This window comes from Chiloscyllium plagiosum, unplaced genomic scaffold (genome assembly GCF_037043375.1).
Source record: "Chiloscyllium plagiosum isolate Xiang-an unplaced genomic scaffold, Cpla_swu_hap1 HiC_scaffold_19, whole genome shotgun sequence".
Taxonomy (NCBI): Eukaryota; Metazoa; Chordata; class Chondrichthyes; order Orectolobiformes; family Hemiscylliidae; genus Chiloscyllium; species Chiloscyllium plagiosum.
In genome coordinates this window covers 19414977-19436578 of record NW_028270157.1, presented here as the reverse complement: position 1 = coordinate 19436578, position 21602 = coordinate 19414977, and the positions used below count along the sequence as shown (strand labels likewise).

The 21602-nt window shown below is 40.8% G+C and overlaps 1 protein-coding gene across 1 annotated transcript in view; it reads left to right on the top strand.

Moving 5' to 3' along the window:
- Positions 1-458: 458 nt before the first annotated feature.
- The window catches only part of LOC122559398 (uncharacterized), a 40441-nt gene continuing 19297 nt past the window's right edge, over positions 459-21602 (top strand). Inside the window, exons 1-12 of the mRNA XM_043708846.2 lie at positions 459-561; positions 2560-2629; positions 6714-6853; positions 7975-8048; positions 8148-8256; positions 8971-9225; positions 10115-10411; positions 12231-12482; positions 16757-16996; positions 18069-18226; positions 19637-19838; positions 20135-20269. Of these exons, the coding sequence (XP_043564781.2) occupies positions 489-561; positions 2560-2629; positions 6714-6853; positions 7975-8048; positions 8148-8256; positions 8971-9225; positions 10115-10411; positions 12231-12482; positions 16757-16996; positions 18069-18226; positions 19637-19838; positions 20135-20269 (2005 nt within the window). The 5' untranslated portion in view covers positions 459-488. The remainder of the gene's footprint in view (positions 562-2559; positions 2630-6713; positions 6854-7974; positions 8049-8147; positions 8257-8970; positions 9226-10114; positions 10412-12230; positions 12483-16756; positions 16997-18068; positions 18227-19636; positions 19839-20134; positions 20270-21602) is intronic.

The following is a 21602-nucleotide window of genomic DNA, read 5'->3' as shown; positions in this document are numbered from 1 at the left end:
GTGGAGGGTCAACCGTTGAGAATATTGACGATAGAGGCCAGTACACTTCTACAAATTAAAACAGTCAAAGGATAGTGTAATAGTGTTAATGTAGAAGGATAACCATTGCATAACAGAACCTCCTACACCTATTCCCCATGAAAGCAGATTGGCCGATTCCTCTTCTACTGAAGGCTACGTCCCTTTAAGTATCCGAAACCTGCAAATCTAAGATGGAACAGAGTGTTTTTATCGAGGCATTCACTAGTGAGTGCGTGGGTTCACCTGGACCGTATTGTGACCCGCCTCTTAGCAGGAGCTTTGTCAATTAAGAAGAGCTCAGTGTTAAAGTGGGGGCGGGCAGAGTTCCTTCTAATGCCTACACTGCAGCTGCTTATTCAGCGTCCAATCTTCCCAATTAGTTTACAAAGAGCGGGCTGGGTCAAATGCCGCTGAGGGAGTAATGATTTCTCTCTGACCCCGCTTTGGTGGGAGGAGAGCTGAACGAAATGTCCCTGAGTAGTTTGGCCCTGGTTTTCCTTGTCTCTGTGCTGATATTGACAGGAGCCCAATCATCTGCAGGTACGGATTCCAGTCTTCAATACTGCAAACCGCTCGATCAAATCTCATTCAACCCCAACTTAATTCCCAATTTGTGCAACGTTGGAGTTTTTATAAAAGCAAGATTTTTTTTTATATCTAACCCTTAAATCAGTACCAACCGGATACTGTGTCAATCCCACGCAACGTTTGAACAGGCAATATTTGATTATCTGTGCAGCTCCATTGAAATAATTATTCTGATCATTGGACCTGAAACACTAACTCTGTTTTCTCTCCACAGATGCTGCCAGGTCTGCTGAGTTTCTCCAATTATTTCTGGTTTTGTTAGTGAAATAATTGTGCTTTTTTTATTTGGTTTACAGTGTGTAGAGTTACACATCCTAACTTTTATATTTAATCAGTGATCCCTAATTCCCCAGCCTCCCAGAAGAGGACATGTCCTCTACCCTGTCAAGATCTCTCAGCTTCTTCTTTGTTTCAATCACGTCACCTTGTCTTGTTCTAAACTCCAGATACAAACCTTGTCTACCCAACCGTTCCTTGTAAGATCACATTCCGGGTATCAGTTTGGTAAACTTTGGCTGAACTATTAAAGACACACTTATGTTCTTGCTTAAATAAGGGGAGCAATTCTGCACTTCCACAAATTGCCATCCCTGTGCTTGTCAATATTAAACCCATTTGGCCTATTGAGTTTGCTATGCCTTTCGATCACAGCTGGCATGTTTCTCAATCCCATTCTCCTGCCTTCTCCCTGTTGCCTTTGATCCCTTTTGTTAATCAAGAACAATCTACCTCTGCCTTAAATACACTCTGACTTGGCCTCCACTACCTTCTGCAGCAATGAGTTCCACATATTCACTACCCTCTGGCTGAAGAAATTCCCCCTCATCCCACCCCTAAAGGATTGTCTTTTGACTCTCCAGCTGTGTTCTCTTGCCGTAGTCTCTCCTACTAGTGAAAACATCTTCTCCACACACACTCTATCTAGGCCCCTCTAAACTCCATTGAGTATAGACTCCGAGTCTTCAACCACTCTTTAGCCAAACCGTCATCCCAGGTTCTTTCTTGTAAACCTCCTCTGAACCCCCAGCACTTCTTTCCCTAGACACTGGACCTAAAACCCATCACAATATTCCAAGTGTGGTCTTGCCAGAGCCTTATACCGCCTCAGCAATACATCTCTGCTCTTATACTCTAGCCCTTTTTGAAATTGAAACTAATGTTGCTCCTTCCTTCCTAACTACCAACCACGCCTGCATGTTAATCTGAATGAAGACTCTTGAGTCTTTGTCCTTCAGATTTCCTAAGCCTTACTTTTTAGAAAATGGTCCAAGCCTTTATTCTTTCCACTAAAGTGCAAAACCTCTCACTTTCCCACATTGTACTCCATCTGCCACTCCTTTGCCCACTCTCCTATCCTTTCCAAGTCCTTCTGCAGCCTCCCTGCTTCATCTACCTGTCCCTCCATCTATCTTTGTGTCAACTGCAAACTTAGCAACATTGTCCTCAGTTCCGTCATCTATATTGTTAATGTATAATGTGAAATGATGTCCAGCACACTCTTCCACCAGTTTAAATATCCCCCCAAAATTGTAAGTTTAAGCATTTGTCTTCTGTGTGCCAGTTTGTTGTTTTAAGCAGCCTGTCAAGTTTCCTTTTGTAATGTGTGCTTGACTTGCATTCAAGTAAGTGCCAAGATTAGAGTGGTGCTGGAAAAGCACAGCAGGTCAGGCAGCATCCAAGGAGCAGGAAAGTCAATGTTACAGGCAGAAGCCCTTCATCAGGAATGAGGACATTTCTGTAAGTGCTTCTATCCTTTTCTGGTGCTAAGTTTGAATAAGAAAACACACCTCCTTTTGAGGTGCCTTTACCAAATGCATCCCATTCAGATCTGAAGATGGTAGCAATTACTAACTCAATTTGTCTTTCAAACATACTAACTGGCATGTCTTGATGTTTGTAAGAAGCTGCTGAGGAAATATCCTTTTTATAGAATTGTTTTGTCTTTTAAAGGGGCAGAACCAGAAACCTGTGGAGCTATCTCTCTTTGCTGGGAAGTGACATCTAGTCTCACATCTGAGAGGTACAGTAAAGTTAACTGAAGAGAATCTACACCTGTAGAGTAACACTTTTTTTTCTAGAAAAAATCATTCTTGGGATATGGGCATCGTTGGCTGCACCATAATTTATTTCCCGTCCCTAGTTGTCCCTGAGAAGGTGATGGTGAGCTGCTTTGTTGAACCACTGAACTCCATATGCTGTAGGTAGACTCTCAATGCTGTTAGGGAGAGAATTCAAGAACCTTGACCCAGTGAAAGTGAAGGAACGCTGACCTATTTTCAAGTCCAGATGGTGAGTGGCTTGGAGTGGAAGTTGCAAATGAGTTTTCCATGTACCTACTTCTTTTGCCCTTCTAAATGGAAGTGGCTGTGGGTTTAGAAGGTGCTGCCTGAGGGCTTTTGGTGAATTTCTGCAGGTTGTAGTCAGTAGCAGTAGTGTGTACTGAGTGTCAGTGGTGGTGAGAGTGGATGCTTATGGATGTGGTGCCAATCAAGTGGGCTGCTTTGTCCTGGATGGTGTCAAGCTTCTTGACTGTTTTTGGAGCAGCACTCATTGAGGCAAGTGGGGAGTATTCCATCACACTCCTGACTTATGATTAATGGGCAGACTTTAGTGAATGTAGCAAGTAAGAGTCCTACAGCATGGTTCTGCCCTGCTCTCATCTGTTGAAATATGGCTACCTCCAAAAATAGAGCAGTCTATGAAAGCTGGGCCCTATATTAATGATTAGGTTCTAAAGCCAATAGTGATTATTCAGGATTATGCCAATTTTTTCCAAAAATCTTTTTTACTAAAAGAATGAATCTAATTTTAGACCAAATGTATTTGACCTAATTTCCTTGACATCCGACTTGAACACGACATTCCAACTTCAAGATTCCTTTTGTGCTCATTTTACATAATGTTCAGTTCCTATGTAATCTTTGACTTGAATGTTTCAGTAGCAGTAACAACATGCATTTATACATTGTACCCTTTAACACCAAGGGTTTCATAGTGTCTTAGTGTTTGACTGTTGAGACACATAGACAAACAGATGACCAAAAGGCCAGTCAAGGTGGGTTTAGGAAGAGTCTTGAAGGAGGCTTAAAACTTTGAGACAATCTCAGTCCTTTGAGCCAAGGCAGTCAAAAGCCATGTTTGGCAATGGGGTGGGGGAAGAGTCATTAGTAAAGATAAATAATACTCAGAGGCTAGAATTAGGGGAGTACAGATATCCCAGAAGCTGTGAAGTTAGAAGAGATGGGAGATAGGAGGGATTGACAAATAGGAGTAATGGTGATTGTAAATTAGTGAGCAGATGGGGTGATGAGTAAGTTATCGAGTTGAGATACTAACTTTTCTTTATGGACCCTTTCATGAAAGCAATGGGACTAGCATTGCATAGCCTTCCAGAGGCTTTGAGAGATGTTTGGATCATTAAAATGGTAGAAAGATATAGTAAATCAAGTAACTAGTTCCTCTGGTGTTATAAAGAATAAGCAGATGACATCATAAAATTTGATTTCGTTTACAATGGAAATTAAGTAGTAGTTTTTCATAACCATTCTACGATTACAGCACAGAAGGAGGCCATTTAGCCTTTGACTGTGCTGGCCCTCTTGAAGAGCAATTCAACTATTACTGTATCTCACCTTTTTCTCACAGCCCTGCAATTTCATTACAGATAATGATCAAATTCTCTTGAATACAGTGATAAAACTTACTGCTAACATATTCCACACACTAACCATAGAGTTTTATAGTATAGAAGGAGGCCATTTGACCAAACTCTCTTGAAACCTCAGTTGGCAGAGCATTCCAAATCCTAACAATCGAGTAAAGATGGTTTTTCCCCCCCCCCCCCCTTCTTGCTCTTAAATCTCTCTTGTTGACAATCTTGGAAATTGTGACCCTTAGTTACTGACACATGAGTGGAAACAGAATATCCTTCTTTACCCCGTCAAAATTGATCATAATGTTTGAACACCTTTTTAAGGTTACCTCTTATTCTCCTTGGAGCAGAGAAGATTAAGTTTCAATACAAGGAAAGATGAGAGAAAAAACTCTCATTCCTTGTATCATTTTAATAAATCTCCTTTGCACTGTCTCCAGGACTTTAAAAAAGGAAGAATGCTAAATGACATGCTCAGAACTGAAAGTAATACTCCCAATGTGGTCTGATCAAAGATTTATAAAGGTGTAGCATGACGTCCTTCTTTTTCTACTCTATGCCTCTATTTATAAACCCAAAGTTCTATAAGCTGCCTTACTAACTATTGCAACTTGCCCAGCTACCTTCACAGAATGATGCACATGAATCCTGAGGTCGCTCTGCTCCTGAACTCTCCTCAAATTTGAGCCTGTGTTTTCTGTACATGCTTCTTCTACTAAAATTTATTACCTTTCATTTCTCTGTATTGAAATTCATCTGCCAGGTGTCTGCCTATTTGATCAAACAGGCCATGTCCTGCTGAAGTTACTCAGCATCATCCTCTCAATTCACTGTTCTCCAAGCTTCGTATGATCTGCAAACTTAGAGATTTTGCTCATGACACCCATCTCCACATCGTTTATGTAAATCAGGAAAGAGCAAGGGTCCCAAAACCAATCCCTGGGAACACCACTTTCAACTCATCTCGAATCTGAGAAATTCCCATCTGTGCCTAGCCTCTTCCCTGTCTTTTAGCCACCTTCCACTCTATGCTGCCAAGGACCCATCAATCTCAAACATTTCTAATTGACTCATCAACCTGCCATGTGAGTGTCAAATGCTTTCTGACAGTCCAAATATACAACATTCACAGCCCTACCCCCAACTCCTGTGTCACCATATCAAAGAACTCAATTAAATTTGTCAGACAAAGCCATGTTGACTGTCTAGTGTTGATTTATTTTTCACTGTGTATATTTACCTTTCTCTTGTATCATAGCCTCAGTTTTTGCACTATTCGTGTCAACTTGTTAACAAAGTTTCCTGGGTTATCTTGCTCCTTTCCTAAACAGTGGTGTCACATTTGCGATTCTACAGTCCCATGGGACTAATCCTGTGTTGAGAGATGCCTGGAAACATTCTCTCTGCAATCTAGGATGCATCCTCTTTGGGCCTGGCTACTCCTACCTGGAGTGTTGCCAGCCTTGATTAGCATTTCTTTATCACTATACTGCTCAGTTGCTCAATGCCCACATTTTCAATTGGGCCATTGTCACCATCTTCTGATTTGGTAAAGACGGATGAAAAATATTTATTTAGTGCCTCTGCCATATCCTTTGCTTCAGTGAGCAACTTACCCTGCTGTTCCTTTATGTGCCCCACACTATCCTGCATTAATATGTTTGAAGGACATTGCAATCCGTTCCTCATGCTTCCTCTTAGCCTTCCTTATTCCAGCCTTAACATCTCTCCTGCATTTGAGATACTCTTCCTGATTCCTGTTAATATAATTATGCCATTGATTTTTCTTTAGAAACAGTTTTCCACCAGTCATCATTACTTCATTTGCCATTTACCTTTAGATCTGTGTCATCTGGTTCATGATCTTTCTGCTGGTGGGAATAGTGGCTGGATTTCTCAATTTTGTAATTATCTCTAGGACCCTCTAAGGTGCTTGGAGCTTTGGACACTGAGAGCAATGAGATTTTCGTATGTAATTGGTATCAAAAGCAAGTGAAGGGAGTTGAGTGACAGGTTAGCTCTAATCTCGTTGAAACACTGTGAGAGAGGTGTGTACAGGGTGGAATGGCCTCCTGCTTTTTCTAGATCAGGCTTTATGTATGCTGTCCTAGCCTGCTGTCTGACCTTGTGGGAGGTCCAGTGTTTAACTGCAGAAAGCCTTTTTTCTAAAAGGAGAAACGTTCACTTAATTTTCATCTTGTTCAATAAGTCTTATTCAAGTGATCCCTTCACCCTTTGAGGCAGCTGGGTTTTTAGTTTCTGGAGGGGACATCTTCCAAGGAAGAGACTGTTAAAAGCTTTGTGATTGTCCATCCCCAAGGTGGTGATATTAATGATGTCAGCAATAGCCCTGTCAAAACGCCTTTGAATTTCCAGAAATTCAACAATGGTATTTGATGAGATGTTCTTGTCATTAAACTGTTCTTTTTTTTTTTTTGCTTTGTGATTCCAGAAGGCAACTTTATTTAAACAATAACTGTGTCCTTGAGGCTGACAGAAAATCTGGCTCCTGGTTTCTGGAGCCGAGAATGCAGCACACTCTACGATACTCTCTATCGAACAAGTCATCTACCTGGAGAATCTACACCATGTGTATGTACATCTTGATAAGACTGCTTTCTTCAAAGTGTGTGTTTTTTCTACCCTTTTTTAACAGCTGTGCTTTGCAGATGAACCATAACATGTTAGATTAGATTCCCTACAGTATGGAAACAGGCCCTTCATCCCAACAACTCCAGACCGACCCTCCAAAGAGTAATCCACCTAGACCCATTCACTTGCCATATATTTTACCCCTGACTAATGCACTTAACACTATGGGCAATTTAGCATGGCCAATTCACCTGACCTGCACATCTTTGGATTGTGGGAGGAAACAGGAGCACTGGGAGGAAACCCACATAGACGGGGAGAATGTGGAAACTCTACACAGGCAGTTGCCTGAGGTGGGACTCGAACAAGGGTCCCTGGCGGTGTGAGGCAGCAGTGCTAACCACTGAGTCACCGTGCCGCCCCACTAGCTCTAACCTGTGTCTGTACCTTGGGATGATCTGGGTGTGAATATATAACAGGTGGTCCCTCCCCCCTCTGTGCTTGCTTCATCATGAATGGGATCAAGGCTGCTCTAGTTTTTAAACGCATCTACTTTTCTGCTAACACTGATATCCTTTTCACTTCTCTGCTTAACAGGAATCTACCTACCCTGCCTTTAAAAGTATTCAAAGATTCTTCCTTCCCAGGAAGACAGTTCCAAAGGCTCATGACCTGTTGCTAAAGCCTTTCATCTTGCACTCATCAGCAAATTTCAAAGGGAGCAACAATTTATATGACATGTGATGGAGGATGATGATAAGCTTTGATAGCATGTCTTTTCAGCAAATTCAAGTTCTATACTATAAAGTGTTTATTAAAGACATGTTTTTCTGAAGCCAGTCTATATTTCCTGGGATGAACTGATGGAAAGGAATTTTCTTTCCTGAAATACAGTGGATAATTTTAAGAGAATGAGATTGCTTAGAATTTCCAGGACAGAAACACGCTAGGCAGCCTCATCAGTCTGTTCTGATCGTTATGGTCCATTTTATCTTTCTTTATCTGTCACTTTCCACATGATTTAAGTGTAAAAAATTATTCAACAGGACAAAGCAGCAGTGTCTTTTAGGTTTATATATATTGCAAATAAACTTTGCTATTTTTCTTGTAATAATGTTCAGGTCCTCCACACCTCCTGGTGGATTCCCTAAATGGAAGTGGTGCACAAATGTTTCCCATCCCGTTTGCCGACTCGGTAAGTGGCCAGCTGCTGTGAATGTGTTGAATGCTGGACAGTATGAGCGGAGCTCCCTATCTCTAATGATCTGCAAGAATTCGGCCTTTCTCTTTCTAGAAAATCAAAGACTCTGACCAAAGCTTCCAGTTCCAAAGGAGCATCAATCTGGGCTGTCAGGGAGAAGTGTTTCACATCTCTGAGGCAGATGGTGTAGCTCTGGTATTAGGTAGATGAGTACTTTCTTGTTAACCATTCTTTTTTAAAAGCTGAAAGGAGACTTGTTGAAGCTTTGAATCTTGCACTTATCAGGACAAACCCAACTCCAAATAGTCTCCAGTTTTTCTCTAGGAAGAAAAGTGTACTGCTTTTGGTGTGGTGTTGCCATGAAGAAATCAATGGGGCATTGTACACTCCCTAAGCTCCTGGGTAATTCAAAAAAAGGCACAAGACTTGAACATTATTCCTTTTATTGATGGAGAATGGATCCCTGGGTATGAATATATGTTGTTTCTAGCAAGCCACACTAAGCTCAACTATTTGCAATTTGGTGCACTCACGCTTGTCCTGTGGAGTGCAAGATGAAAAGTTGTTTTTGTCAAAAGTTTGTCTTCAGTAATAAACATGTCGTGTACCACTAAGAGACTCCTTAAAAGAAGAATGCTGGAAATCTGAAATAAAACAGTACATACTAGATCAGGATTGAGTCAGGAGACCTAATTTAATATAGATCAGAGATAAGTTCATAGTTGAGAGATAATTAATATGTCAGCTTATTGACCATCCATCGATCAAACCTCTTGGTTGAATATATATAAGTAATTCTAAATGTGGTATTCTAACAGCTATCAGATTATTTGTGGGTGTTTTCAGGGAGAAAATTAAACTTTTTTTTTAACCACTTTTTGTTGCACTAACCATTGAAACTGATTCCATCTTGAAGTTCGTGCTGCCGAATTCCCCTTGAAGATCACTACCGTTAGCACTGCTCTGAGTCTCTCTTGGGGTTTCAGAGACTGTTTCCTTGAGGGTTCACCTTGCACCCTTCTGTTGTTCGACGCAAGTGGCAACAATGTGTATCGAGAGACTGTCCGAGATCAGACCGATGAAAAAATCCAAGCCCTAACACCATGTGAATGTTACACGTCATGTTTGACTATTGCAGGGCAGCATGATATCTGTGCTGCAAGCATTACAGGTAATTTAGTTCTTAATGAACCTTGCTTTTTTTTTAAACTCTCCTTTTTTTTTTGCAACTGTTTACTCAAAGTCTTATGTCAACAATTTTGCTACGTCACTGTTATGCTGTAGTTTCAGGCACTCAATCAGAAAAATCTCTGCCAACTTGGTCACTATTTTCTCAACATCTGTTAAAACTAACCATGGGAAACAATGTTCTAGATCACTGGTAAATTGGTAACCAGACATAAATTGGATGAGTAATATTTTATAGCAGCAGTTACTTCCAATACTAAGTGTATAAATTTGAGGACTGAATAAATGAGTGATTAAACCTTTTTTGATTAAAAATATTTGAAAAGATTGGTAGCTAGTAATATATTGGTATTTTTATTGTGGGTTTATTTAGATTAAAAATATGAAGTGCCTAAGTTCCGTAGTATTTTGAAATGACCTTCATGTATAAGGCTAAGCTTTAAATGTCTGTTTTTGTGCATCAAGTGTTTCCTGCTATATAGTCCATACAGCTTGTAGAATTCCAAATGATTTTGTCTGCAATGATTCAACACTCCCAAATTAGCAGTTTACATCCAGTAGGCTATGCCACACATGCTTTCTGGATCTCTGTGTATTCGAATCACAGTTGGGATGTCTTCTCCAGCTGGACAGAGCCATCTGTAGAGTAAACTGGCCTGCATAAGCTGACATGTTCCTTGGCAATGGTACATATGTTCTCCTAAGCATTAAGGAACGATCAATCAGTGCCAATTATCTTCCAAATCTTTTTTTCCTTTTATCACTTGAGTGAAATTGAGTACTATTGAGCTCAACTCAGACTTTGTAAGCAGGCTTGCTAATGAACATACTTTCCAATATTGATCCATTAAAGACCTATATTTCTTTTGTAGACCCTATGCCACCTAGTAACTTAACCATAATCAGTTCGAGTGCTCATAGCCTTACTGTTTACTGGGACAAACCAGCTTTTGGAAGCTTTGACTGGTTCCAACTTGACGTCCACTTGCTTGGACGGAGGGGCGAGGTCGCTAATCCATTACTTCAGTCTTACAGTTTGATACAAAGTGGAACAACATTTCTTATTGATGGACTGCCAGCTTGCCTGAAGGTGAACGTTTCTCTCGCATCTGTGTGTGAAGTGGTTGAGATGAAGAAAAGCCCAGAGATCTTTGTGGTGGCAAATCTAGGTAAATCGATCAGTATCGTTCCTTAAAAATGAGAATCCAATCGTGTTTGTTTTCAAACATTTGTTCACAAGATTTAGATGTCACGGACTGGGCCAACCTTCGAAGGTGACCTGGCTTTGTGAATCACTGCAGTCTGTGTAGTGTAGGTTCATAGCTCCTTGAAAGTAGAGTTGCAGGTAGATAGGATAGTGAAGAAGGCTTTCCTTTATTGGTCAGAGCATTGTCTCTTGGAGTTGGGAGGTCATGTTGCGGCTATACGGGACATTGGTTAGGCCATTTTGGAATATTGTGTGCATTTCTGGTCTCCCTCCTGTAGGAAGAGGGTTATGAAACTTGAAAGGGTTCAAAAAAGATTTACAAGGATGTTGCCTGGGTTGGAGGGTCTGAGCTATAGGGAGAGGCTGAATAGGCTGGGGCAATTTTCCTTGGCGCACTGGCGGCTGAGGGGTGACCATATCGGAGTTTATAAAACCATGATAGGCATAGATAGGGTAAATAGACAAGGTCTTTGCCTCTGGGATAGGGGAGTCCAGAACTAGAGGGCATAGGTTTAGGGTGAGAGGGGAAAGATTTAAGTGACCTAAAGGGCAACTTTTTCACACAGAAGATGGTGCGTGTATGGAATGAGCTGCCAGAGGAAGTGGTGGAGGCTGGTACAATTACAGCATTTTAAAAGGCATCTGGATGGGTATATGAATAGGAAGGGTTTGGAGGGCTATGGGCCAAATGCTGGAAAATGAGACTGGATTCTGGTCGACGTGGACAAGTTGGGCCGAAGAGTCTTTCCATGCTGTACATGTTTGTGACTATGTAATGTAGAAACACCTACAATGCTGTTTGGACAGGGGTCTTCTGGGGATGTGATCCAGCAACAATGAAGTATAATGATTTAATAAGTAAAGTCCCCTGTGGGGTTAGGATGTATAATAATAGTGGCCACTAAGTATCACTTGCCTATTCCCATTTTTATTTAGAACTTGCCGTTATTTTGAGTAGTTTGGCTGTTTAGTTTGGTTTCTGATGAATGTGCATGACTGAAGTTCTTTGGGCTAGTTATCTAGGTTAAAGCTTTGGGTACACTTTCAAATCTAGCATAGTAGCTGGAGAAATTAAAAATACAAACTGTTAAAAATCTGGGATTGAAAGTTGTGTGGTGACCATAGAACTAAGCATTTTTTTTTTAAGATTTAAAAAAAAATCTCATTCACTGTCCTTTCTTTTAAAGAGAAGGAAATGTACTGCACTTGCCCTCTAGCCCACAGGTGACCCACAGGAATATGTTTATTGCCCTCTGAAATGGTCTAAGCATGGCACTCAGACAAGGGCAATTGGGTGGTTAAGAAATGTGGGACTTGCCACTTAGAAATAAATATAAGAATAAGTTCCCAGCTGGGAGGGGCTAGTATGCAGAAGGGATAATAGTCTGCACGTGTGCTGTTTGGGCTTTTTGTGAAATAAACCTGGAAGACAGGCAAGTTCCTACTGCTTTCTTGACCAGATCAGCATCCCACATTTATTGCCCTAGTTTCCTGACCAATATTTGTCCCTCAAACTGGGATTATCTGGCTATTATCACATGGTATTTGCGTCCTGCTGTGTAGTTTTCCTACCACTGTTTATTACATTAGTGATTAGCCTTTGAAAGTTCCTTATTGCCTATGTAAAATTTTCTTTAGGAAATGAGACTTGAAGGCATCATATGTTTGCAAATTTCTTTATACGAGTATATGAGCCTTAATCTGTCAAACTCCTGAACCACTGCTTTTATGTTTTAATGTTCCCATCTCTTCAACCACTTAATGTTTTTCATTGCACACAGCTCCTGTGAAGTTTGTAAAAGTTACTCAGACAGCTGGTTCCACTGATGGTTATGTCGTGTCCTGGTCCGTGACAGGCGATCCAACAGAAATATTCTTCTATGTTTACAAAAATGGAGCCCTGCAACGTGCCCAGAAACAGATGGAATACATTTCAACTGGGCTCCAACCTTGTACCCAAGAGATACTAACAGTAGAGGCTGTTTGTAGGACTGGTGCAGTGGCAGACTCGAGAACAATCACTGTGGCAACAGGTTGGTACTTTATGTAAAGGATTATATTTTCTTGCCCTAGTGCCACAAGGATCGGTGCTGGGTCCTCTACTTTTTGTCATTTACAAAAATGATTTGGATGCGAGCATAAGAGGCATAGTTTAGTAAGTTTGCAGATGACACCAAAATTGGAGGTGTGGTGGACAGTGAAGAGGGTTACCTCCGATTACAACAGGATCTGGACCAGATGGGACAATGGGCTGAGAAGTGGCAGATGGAGTTTATTTCAGATAAATGTGAGGTGCTGCATTTTGGGAAAGCAAATCTTAGCAGGACTTCGACACTTAATGGTAAGGTCCTAGGGAGCGTTGCTGAACAAAGAGACCTTGGAGTGCAGGTTCATAGCTCCTTGAAAGTGGAGTCGCAGGTGGATAGGATAGTGAAGAAGGCGTTTGGTATGCTTTCCTTTACTGGTCAGCATATTGAGTACATGAGTTGGGAGGTCATGTTGCAGCTGTGCAGGATGCTGGTTAGGCCACTGTTGGAATATTGCGTGCAATTCTGGTCTCCTTCGTATCGGAAAGATGTTGTGAAACTTGAAAGGGTTCAGAAAAGATTTACAAGGATGTTGCCGGGGTTGAAGGATTTGAGCTAAAGGGAGAGGTTGAACAGGCTGGGGTTGTTTTCCCTGGAGCGTTGGAGGGTGAGAGGTGACCTTTATAGAGGTTTACAAAATTGAGGGGCATAGATGGGGAAAAGGCTTGGTCTATTTATCCTAAGGTCGGGGAGTCCAGAACTAGAGGGCATAGGTTTAGGGTGAGAGGGGAAAGATATAAAAGAGACCTAAGGGGCAATGTTTTCATGCAGAAGGTGGTATGTATATGGAATGAGCTGCCAGAGGATGTGGTGGAGGCTGGTACAATTACAACATTTAAGAAGCATTTGGATTGGTATATGAATAGGAAGGGTTTGGAGGGATATGGGCCGGGTGCTGGCATGTCGGACTAGATTGGGTTGGGATATCTGGTCAGTATGGACAGGTTGGACAGAAGGGTCTGTTTTCATGCTGTACATCTCTGACTCTATGATATGTCCCAGTTAAATTTCCTGCAGAGAGCATTGCTTGATAAAATAAAGACACATATTTTTTTTTTTATTTCCACACTCTAACACCAGAGGTTTAAAATATCACTCACTTGCTTGACACACTCTGTCATACAGGATTAGATGCAGTGGAAGATGGAGCAATGGCATTACAATGTATGTTGTTGCGCTTCATGGCAGGTCTATAATTTGTTAGATGACTTGATGGTCTTGTAAAGCAAAGGATCCTCAGTAAGTCATGAGGTATTTGATTTGATTGTGAACTTCATTTTGGAACAATTCAAGTCTACTCCTGCTTTCAAGGTATTATTACCTCTAGCTATTTACAGAGGATCCTCGATTATCCAAACGAAATAGTGCCCGGCCATCTTGTTCAGATAATTCACTATTCAGTTAACTGATTTTCCTCTGGGGCTCGGAGTTTTCTGTGAAGTCTGCTCCCAGTTCGGGAGACTAGGGAAAAAGCACACTGCACACAAGACCCCGCACCTCCAACCCTGTTCGCTCCCACCCTGCCCCCTGCCCGCCTCTAACCATGTCCACTCTCTCTCTGCCTGCCCCTAACCCCGCCCGACCCCACTCTCCCCCTGCCCCACCCCCCCAGGTCCAACCACCTCCCTCCAGTCCCCCCCGGGGCAGCCGGACTGTACACCAACAATAAGACTGCTGCTGCCTTTGTGGGGTAAGTCTCCAAATAGCGCGCGCTCTCACACACAACTTTTTTTGACTGGTTCCACTCTGTCCTGTGTAGGACAATGTTGGAGAGATTATCTGGGAAAGCTGGGTTTAGGGTTCACCCCTGTGTAGAACTCCAGGGAAAGTGTGGAGAGAGGGCGGGAAGTCAGTCATTTCGAGACTGTGCCTGGACTGTTGAGGCCTGTTCTCAGCAGCATTTCAGTGAGCCAAGTTTGTTTTTAATCATCGTACCTGTAAACAAAAGATGCGATCAGGGTTGAAACAGCTCTTTGACATAATGTTTCCCTCGGGACCCTTTCGGATAATCTGATATTTGGGTAATTGAAGTTCCTCTGTAGTTAATTTTCAACTGGTTTGATGATTTTCTGGTGGAATTCTAGCTCAGCAGATACTGTTCAGCAGTTACATGATCATGTAGATGACAAAGTGAAGTATGTTCAAAGTCCCAACTCTGAAGACAGGTTGTCATGAGATTACTCAACAACTTTTTACCCAACCACGTTTGGAGGAGGGATGATGTAGGGAGTCCTCACATTAAGTTAGGTTGCATTTTCTGAAAACCACTGCTTTAAGTCCCATGTCCCCATTAGAATCAAAGTGAATGTCAGAATTGGGTACTTATTTTTCTTAAATTTTCTTTTGCCTGTGAGACAAAACTCAATTGAAATACATATAAGCATTGTGCATTCATAGTTAAATATTTTGCAAAATAAAATACCTGACTATATACTGCTGACTGTGCAGCGTTTTAATAAATGTGCAACATTTTAAAATATGATTTGGAGATGCCAGTGTTGGGCTGGGGTGTACAAAGTTAAAAATCACAACCACCAAATGAAGGAGCAGTGCTCCAAATGCTGCCAATTAATCCTGTTGGACTATAACTTGGTGTTGTGATTTTTTTTTAACATCAGCTGTATTTTTAGATTGACCGGGCTCTGTCTGGTAGTAAACGTTGGTGGGTATTGGGAGCTAGAATTCCCGAGCCACCAGATGGAGCGCTTGAGTGAGAGTGTGGAAACAGTCAACATGATGAAATCCATTCAAGGAAGCTGCCTGATCCTATTGGCTGGCATTTCTGGATGGCACTAGTCCTTCCAGCTGAGGGATATAATTCCCACTTTGCTCGTTTAGGCTGCCACCACCATTCAAGCGTACAAATTAGAGTAAGAATAGCCTGCTGTTTGATTCTGCTCACCTCTTGAATACAAAATGTATAACAACAGATATGATTGTGACCTCAGTTGCACATCCCTGTCTCACCCTGAACCTTTGACTCCTTTGTTAATCAATCCTTCTTCCTTTTTAAATATTTAATGACTCTGCCTCCATCACTCTCTCCATGGGATAATCTAGAAGGGAATGTCATAGTATTAGGTTAAGGAGTGGCAGGTGAGGATAATTACTTCTCTTGAAGGGTTATGCCTCTGTGGAATTTGCTACCCTGGAGTGTGGTGGATACCAGGACATTGAGTAAATTGGAGGAGATAGACAGACTTTAAATTAGCAACAAAAACAGAAGTCAAGAAAAATCAGCTAATGTTTTGGGCCCAGTGACCTTTCCTTCTAAGTTTTAGTTTTGTCTGAAAGGTCTTGGAGAACAGGCAGGAAAGTGGAGTTGAGGCCAAGATGAGATTAGCCAGGACCACATTAAATGGTGGAACAGGCTCAAGAAGCTGAATGGCCTATTCCTACTGCTCTTCAATGAAGATATCCAAAACTCATGATCTTTTTGAGGGGGGGTTGGGAATGTATTCCTCCTTATCTCTGTCTTAGATGGGAGAACCCTTTCCTTAATTCTATCCTATCCAACAAGGGGGAGCAACACTTCAGTATTCACGCTGTCAAGAACTGTCAGATTCTCAAAAATGAGTACTCCTCATTCATCAGCCCAATGAAGACTGGCCCAACACTACTTCCTCCTTAAGATAAACCCCAAATTGTGGCTATCAAGCAAGTTAAATCTTGTAAATGGCTTCCAATATATTTACAATCTTCCTTTAAATCAGAGTTCAAATTATATAGTGTTCCAGATGTGGTCTCATCAATATTCCACAGCACTGCATCAAAACATCCTTTTTATATTCCATTTCCCCTGATGTACACACAACAATATTTAATTTGAGTTCCAAATTACTTGCTGTAGCTGCATACTAACTGTGTTACCAGGACACCCAGACCCCTGCCACTCTGTACCTTTTAAATACCTCCATCTCTCTTCTTTTTAACTGTTGGTTTTCTATTCCTGCCAAAGTGGATGCGTTCATATTTTCCCACATAGTCCATGTGCCAGATTTTTGCCAACTTGCTAAGCTATCTATATTCCTTTTCTGGACTCTTGTGTGCTTCATAACTTGCTTTCCAATCCAATCTCACTTGTTTTGTAGACCCATTGGTCTGTGGAATAATGTTACTTCTGCCAAGTAGAGAGAATTTGTAATTAGTGGTTTTAGTTTTGTTGTATTTGACTCTGTTATGGGCTTTCTATTCATTTTAAAATGTGTATTAATTTCTAGCTCCTGAAACAATCACTGATTTGTTCTACAAGCGAGCTGTTGATGGAGGCTTTTTCTCCTGGAAACCCCCACCAGTATTTCATGGTGTTTCTATCAGCATTGTTAACACATTAACAGTTTTCACCAGGAAGAATTATTACCAAGTGCTGGGCTTAGAATCTTGCACCCAATACCAGTTTGTGTTTGAAGTAGTCTGTGGGCACTGGAGGAGTGAAGCTATCACCAGGACTGAGTTCACAGGTATGCGAGAATTTATTAACAATTGCAAGCCTGTAGTATAAAGACACTTTTTTAATTTTAGATTTTTCTATATTTTTAATTGTGGACAAATGAGAACAGAACCAAGGATTGCTGTACGTTTTGAAAGCAAGAAACTTGATACTAGCTTTCAAAACATATTCATGGTGAATACTTTGCCCAGTAGCTGTTTCCATCTTTGGTTACAGGTGAGTGGTAGTTGATCAGTTATTGACAATGACAAAGGCCTAGCTGTGAACAAGATACATGGAAGCCTTCAGATCTCCCATCAGCTCAGCTCTCTCTTCTCTGTAGTAAAAGCCAGGTTAAGTCTGAAACACACACAATACTTTAAATTCATCAGTTGTTGTAAGCTATGACTTTTAATCAATAAATCAACCTTTTGTAAGTGAAGTAGCCAACTTATACCTTGTGAAAGCATCTGGAGAAGGAATACTGAGAAACAGCAATTCTGATCAGCACAAAAGCATCCCAGGGAATCCTGTGAACAGAGATCACAGAACTGCTTTCCTATTTTCCCTCTGTCCAATACAAGTGTAATGCACCAAGAACAGCATTGACTTTTGTCTGTTAAAGATTCCAATCATTCAATAGCCTACCAGTACATCAAAAGAAATTAACTATTTGAATATTTTGTTGGTGGTTTTCTCATTATGTGCAAATATTCCCAACACTGGAGGTGTGGGAAGGTGGGGAGGGAGAGAATGGAGATGTAAGGGGGTGGCATAAAGAATAACTTCTATATTCCCTGTATAATACACAGGAATTTACTGCATCTGAAGTAATTGTGCATTGTCTCCAGCTCCATCTGGATCATGAACGTGCACAATTAGGGTGGGAATGGGACTGACTCGATTGCATCTACAATGATAGCAAACATTTAAAGGGCTGAATGGCCTCCTTTTATGTGCTGTAATTCCCTTTTGTGTTATTATAACCTGAGTTAGGGTAAAGAGGGTAAATTCAAGAGGTGACAAGAAACCAATGTTCTTGAACAAACTAGTGCATTTGGAGGGTCTGCTTTTTAACAGGTTTTTGTCTTTGAATTCCATAGGTTGTCCTGTAGACATCCCGCCTTCTGGTTATAGAAGCATTGTGGTGCTGCCAGAAACAATACATGTCCACATTTACTTTCCTTGGATGTTTTCTGATTACATGAATGATCCGACTTCTAGAGCATACGTAAAGCTGGCAACTATCGCTAATTCCAAGGTGAGATTCAAATGAGTGTTAAACCATGGTTTAACCTTAGAGAGGTAACAAGATAGAATAGCATGTTTGTGAAAGGAACCTCTTATGTGGTGAGATTGTAGCATGGTGGCTCAGTGGTTAGCACTGTTGCCTCACAGCGCCAAGTTTGATTCCATTATGAGGTGACTGTTGAGTTTGCACATTCTCTCCCCATGTCTGTGTGGGTTTCCTCTGGGAACCTAAATAGGGGAAAAGTTGATTCCTCTGCTCGGAGTCCTAAACCAAACTAATGGCTTTGTTCTGTATATTCTGCATGTCATAAATCCATCAACTTAAACATCACATCCATTAAAATATCTTCTAACCAACCTGTACAGAGATGGTATTACAAGCCTCTTGGAGCAGGTGGGACTTGAACCAGTGTCTCCTGGCTCTGAGGTAGTAGCACAACCTCTATGCTACAAGATCCCTTCATCTTATCCATTAATAATTTTCATTTTTATTAATTTTTAGATTCTGCCATGGCTGGTTTTAAACCAATTTCTCTGGATTAATGGTCCAACAATAACATCTCTACACTATTGCCTGCCCTTGCCACCATCTCCATTAATGTTATTTATTTTCTAATCACCCTCTTTAGAGTTGCTATCACTCACCTTTTTGGAGTAGCTGGGTTTTGAACCCAGAGGTAGGGACGCTACCACTGTGCTGCAAGGTGCACTCCATCTTTTGCATTAGCTTTTTGTTCTTTTCTACATTTGAATACAAAGGTGCTGGATTGCAGTCACCTGCTTTAGTGATGTGGATCGGAATTCCAGGATGACCACCTGATGTTTTTCTTTCTTTAAAGAAGTTCTTTGGACTGACCAAAATTCCTCCGCTTCTATTTTAAAGTTCACCTTCTAAAACTCAGAATATATTGCCTTTTTTTTTTTTTTTGCCGCAACATCCTGCCTTAAATATGGAGGCAAAACTGTACTCACTACTCCATTACTTTGCCTCTGCGGCAAAACATCCATCCTTCATATTGCATTCCTCTCCAATAAATAACAATTCAATTTTTGGACCATTTAGAATATAATAATAAAAAGGGATGAGTGCAGGCCCATTAGACTAATTTGATAATGTTTCAAAAAGCTGGCACAATCATAATGGTGTACTTAATATATCATTCCATAACCCATCTTGAGTAGAGTTATTTCTATCTGGTGAAAGATTAGACTTTGACTATTTCCTTCTGTTTTTAAAGAAAGCCATGACACCTTTTCATTGAATAAAAATATTATACCAGCATAAATTTAAATTTAAAACATGAATGAAAAGGTAAAAAAACTGTTACGTTGACAGGAGCAACAGTTTTAATAGACTGAAATATAGAGTGCCCCGGTCCTTCCATCTCCTGTGCCCAATGTTCTTGTATTAATTTCACAGATTCTGCAGTTATTTCTGGATTCTGGTCAATTCTCCAGTGTAGAAGTAGAGATGTTGTACCTGTCAAAAAGCAATGATACAGTTGAGATGAATGTTGCAGTGGGTGTCCACTTCAGTGACCCCACCTCAAGCCTTATGCATCTCTTGTCAGGTGTGAATCACTCTAATGTGTTTCCAATGGGCAGTGGACTTTTCTGGAAAGGTGAGTGAACAGTTCCTTTTGTCACTTTAAAATGTATACCATCTCTAACCGCTGTTTTAATTACTCATTCAAATGTACCTCCTGTTTAGCTCAGCATCTGATTTATGAAATGTCTTCCCTTTTGAGTAAACAAATCTGGCTGCATTTTTCATTTGATTCTCCAGGTAGAAATTTAAACCAAACATTAGTTGTCCAAGTTCTTGGTGTTTTTTTTTTGTTTGTTTGTTTGTTAAATAACTGATAATGTGGATAATTGTTTATATAACAATCATAAATTTAAAACTATTTTCGTGTAGATGAGGATGAATGTGCAAATGCTACAGCTAATGATTGCCCAGTGGAATCAGACTGCATCAATACGTTTGATTCTTTCACATGCGTTTGTCATCAAGGATACTTCGAACCCAGTGGACATGAGAGAGCTTGTAAAGGTATAGTTCTCTTCTCCTGTCAATGAGAAGCTGAAACTTTAATGTGGGCATCTTTTCTTAATTCACTTAATGAATAACCTGAGACACTTTCAACAAACCGATAGTGCCATTATACTGGGTATGCTGTAAAACACTCAGCAACTTTTTTTTTAAACTTTTTGTGTGGAGCGAGAGAGTGAGGGAAAAATAGTTAAATAGAGTCATAGAGATGTACAGCATGGAAATAAACTCTTCGTCCAAATTGTCCATGCCGACCAGATATCTTAACCTTATCTAGTCCCATTTTCCAGCACTTTGCCCATATCCCTTTAAATCCTTCCTATTCATATACCCATCCAGATGCCTTTTAAATGTTGTAATTGTACCAGCCTCCACCACTTCCTCTGGCAGCTCATTCCATACACTCACCACCGTCTGTGTGAAAAAGTTGCCTCTTAGGTCTCTTTTAAATCTTTCCTCTCTCACCCTAAACCTATGCCCTCTAGTTCTGGACTCCCCCACCCCAGGGTAAAGACTGTCTATTTACCCTATCCATGCCCCTCATGATTTTATGAGCCTCTAAGATCACCCCTCAGCCTCCGTTCCAGGGAAAACGACCCCAGCCTGTTCAGCTTCTCCCTATAGTTCAAAACCTCTAACCCTGGCAACGTCTTTGTAAATGTTTTCTGAACCCTTTCAAGTTTTACAACATACTTCCAATAGGATGGAGATCAAAAATGCAGACAGTATTCCAACAGTGGCCTAACCAATGTCCAGTACAGCTGCCACATGACCTCCCAACTCCCATACTCAATGCTCTGATCAATAAAAGAAAGCATACCAAACGCCGCCTTCACTATCCTATTTCAAGCTGATGGCATTTCCATCAGCACTGGAATAAGTTTATAGGTTTAATGGTTCATAAGCAGCCGGGTAAGAAGGTTGAACTCTATGCTTGATTTTCTTACTGATTTAAAAATCTCAGCCTTGAGCACATTAATCACCAGTCTCAATAACTCTGCAGTGTTTCTTTTTTAAGAAAAAATCAGATTTACTAATCTGAGAAGAAACTCCTCCTCATCTGTCTTAAATGATCAATTCTTTTACTCTCCTTGTGCTGTCTGGCCCTACACTCTCCTACAAGGGGAAGTGATGTTTCTACATCTATTCCTAGCATCTGCATAAGAATCTTTCATATTGCAATAAAGTCACCCTTCATTTTTCTAAACTCCAATGAATATAATCTCGACCTCAACAGCTTTTCTCCATATCCAGGCTCCGTTTAGTGAACTTTCTCTGAACTGCCTCTAATGCCAGAAGATGAAAGACCTCCTACTTTTTATTCTCCATTCCC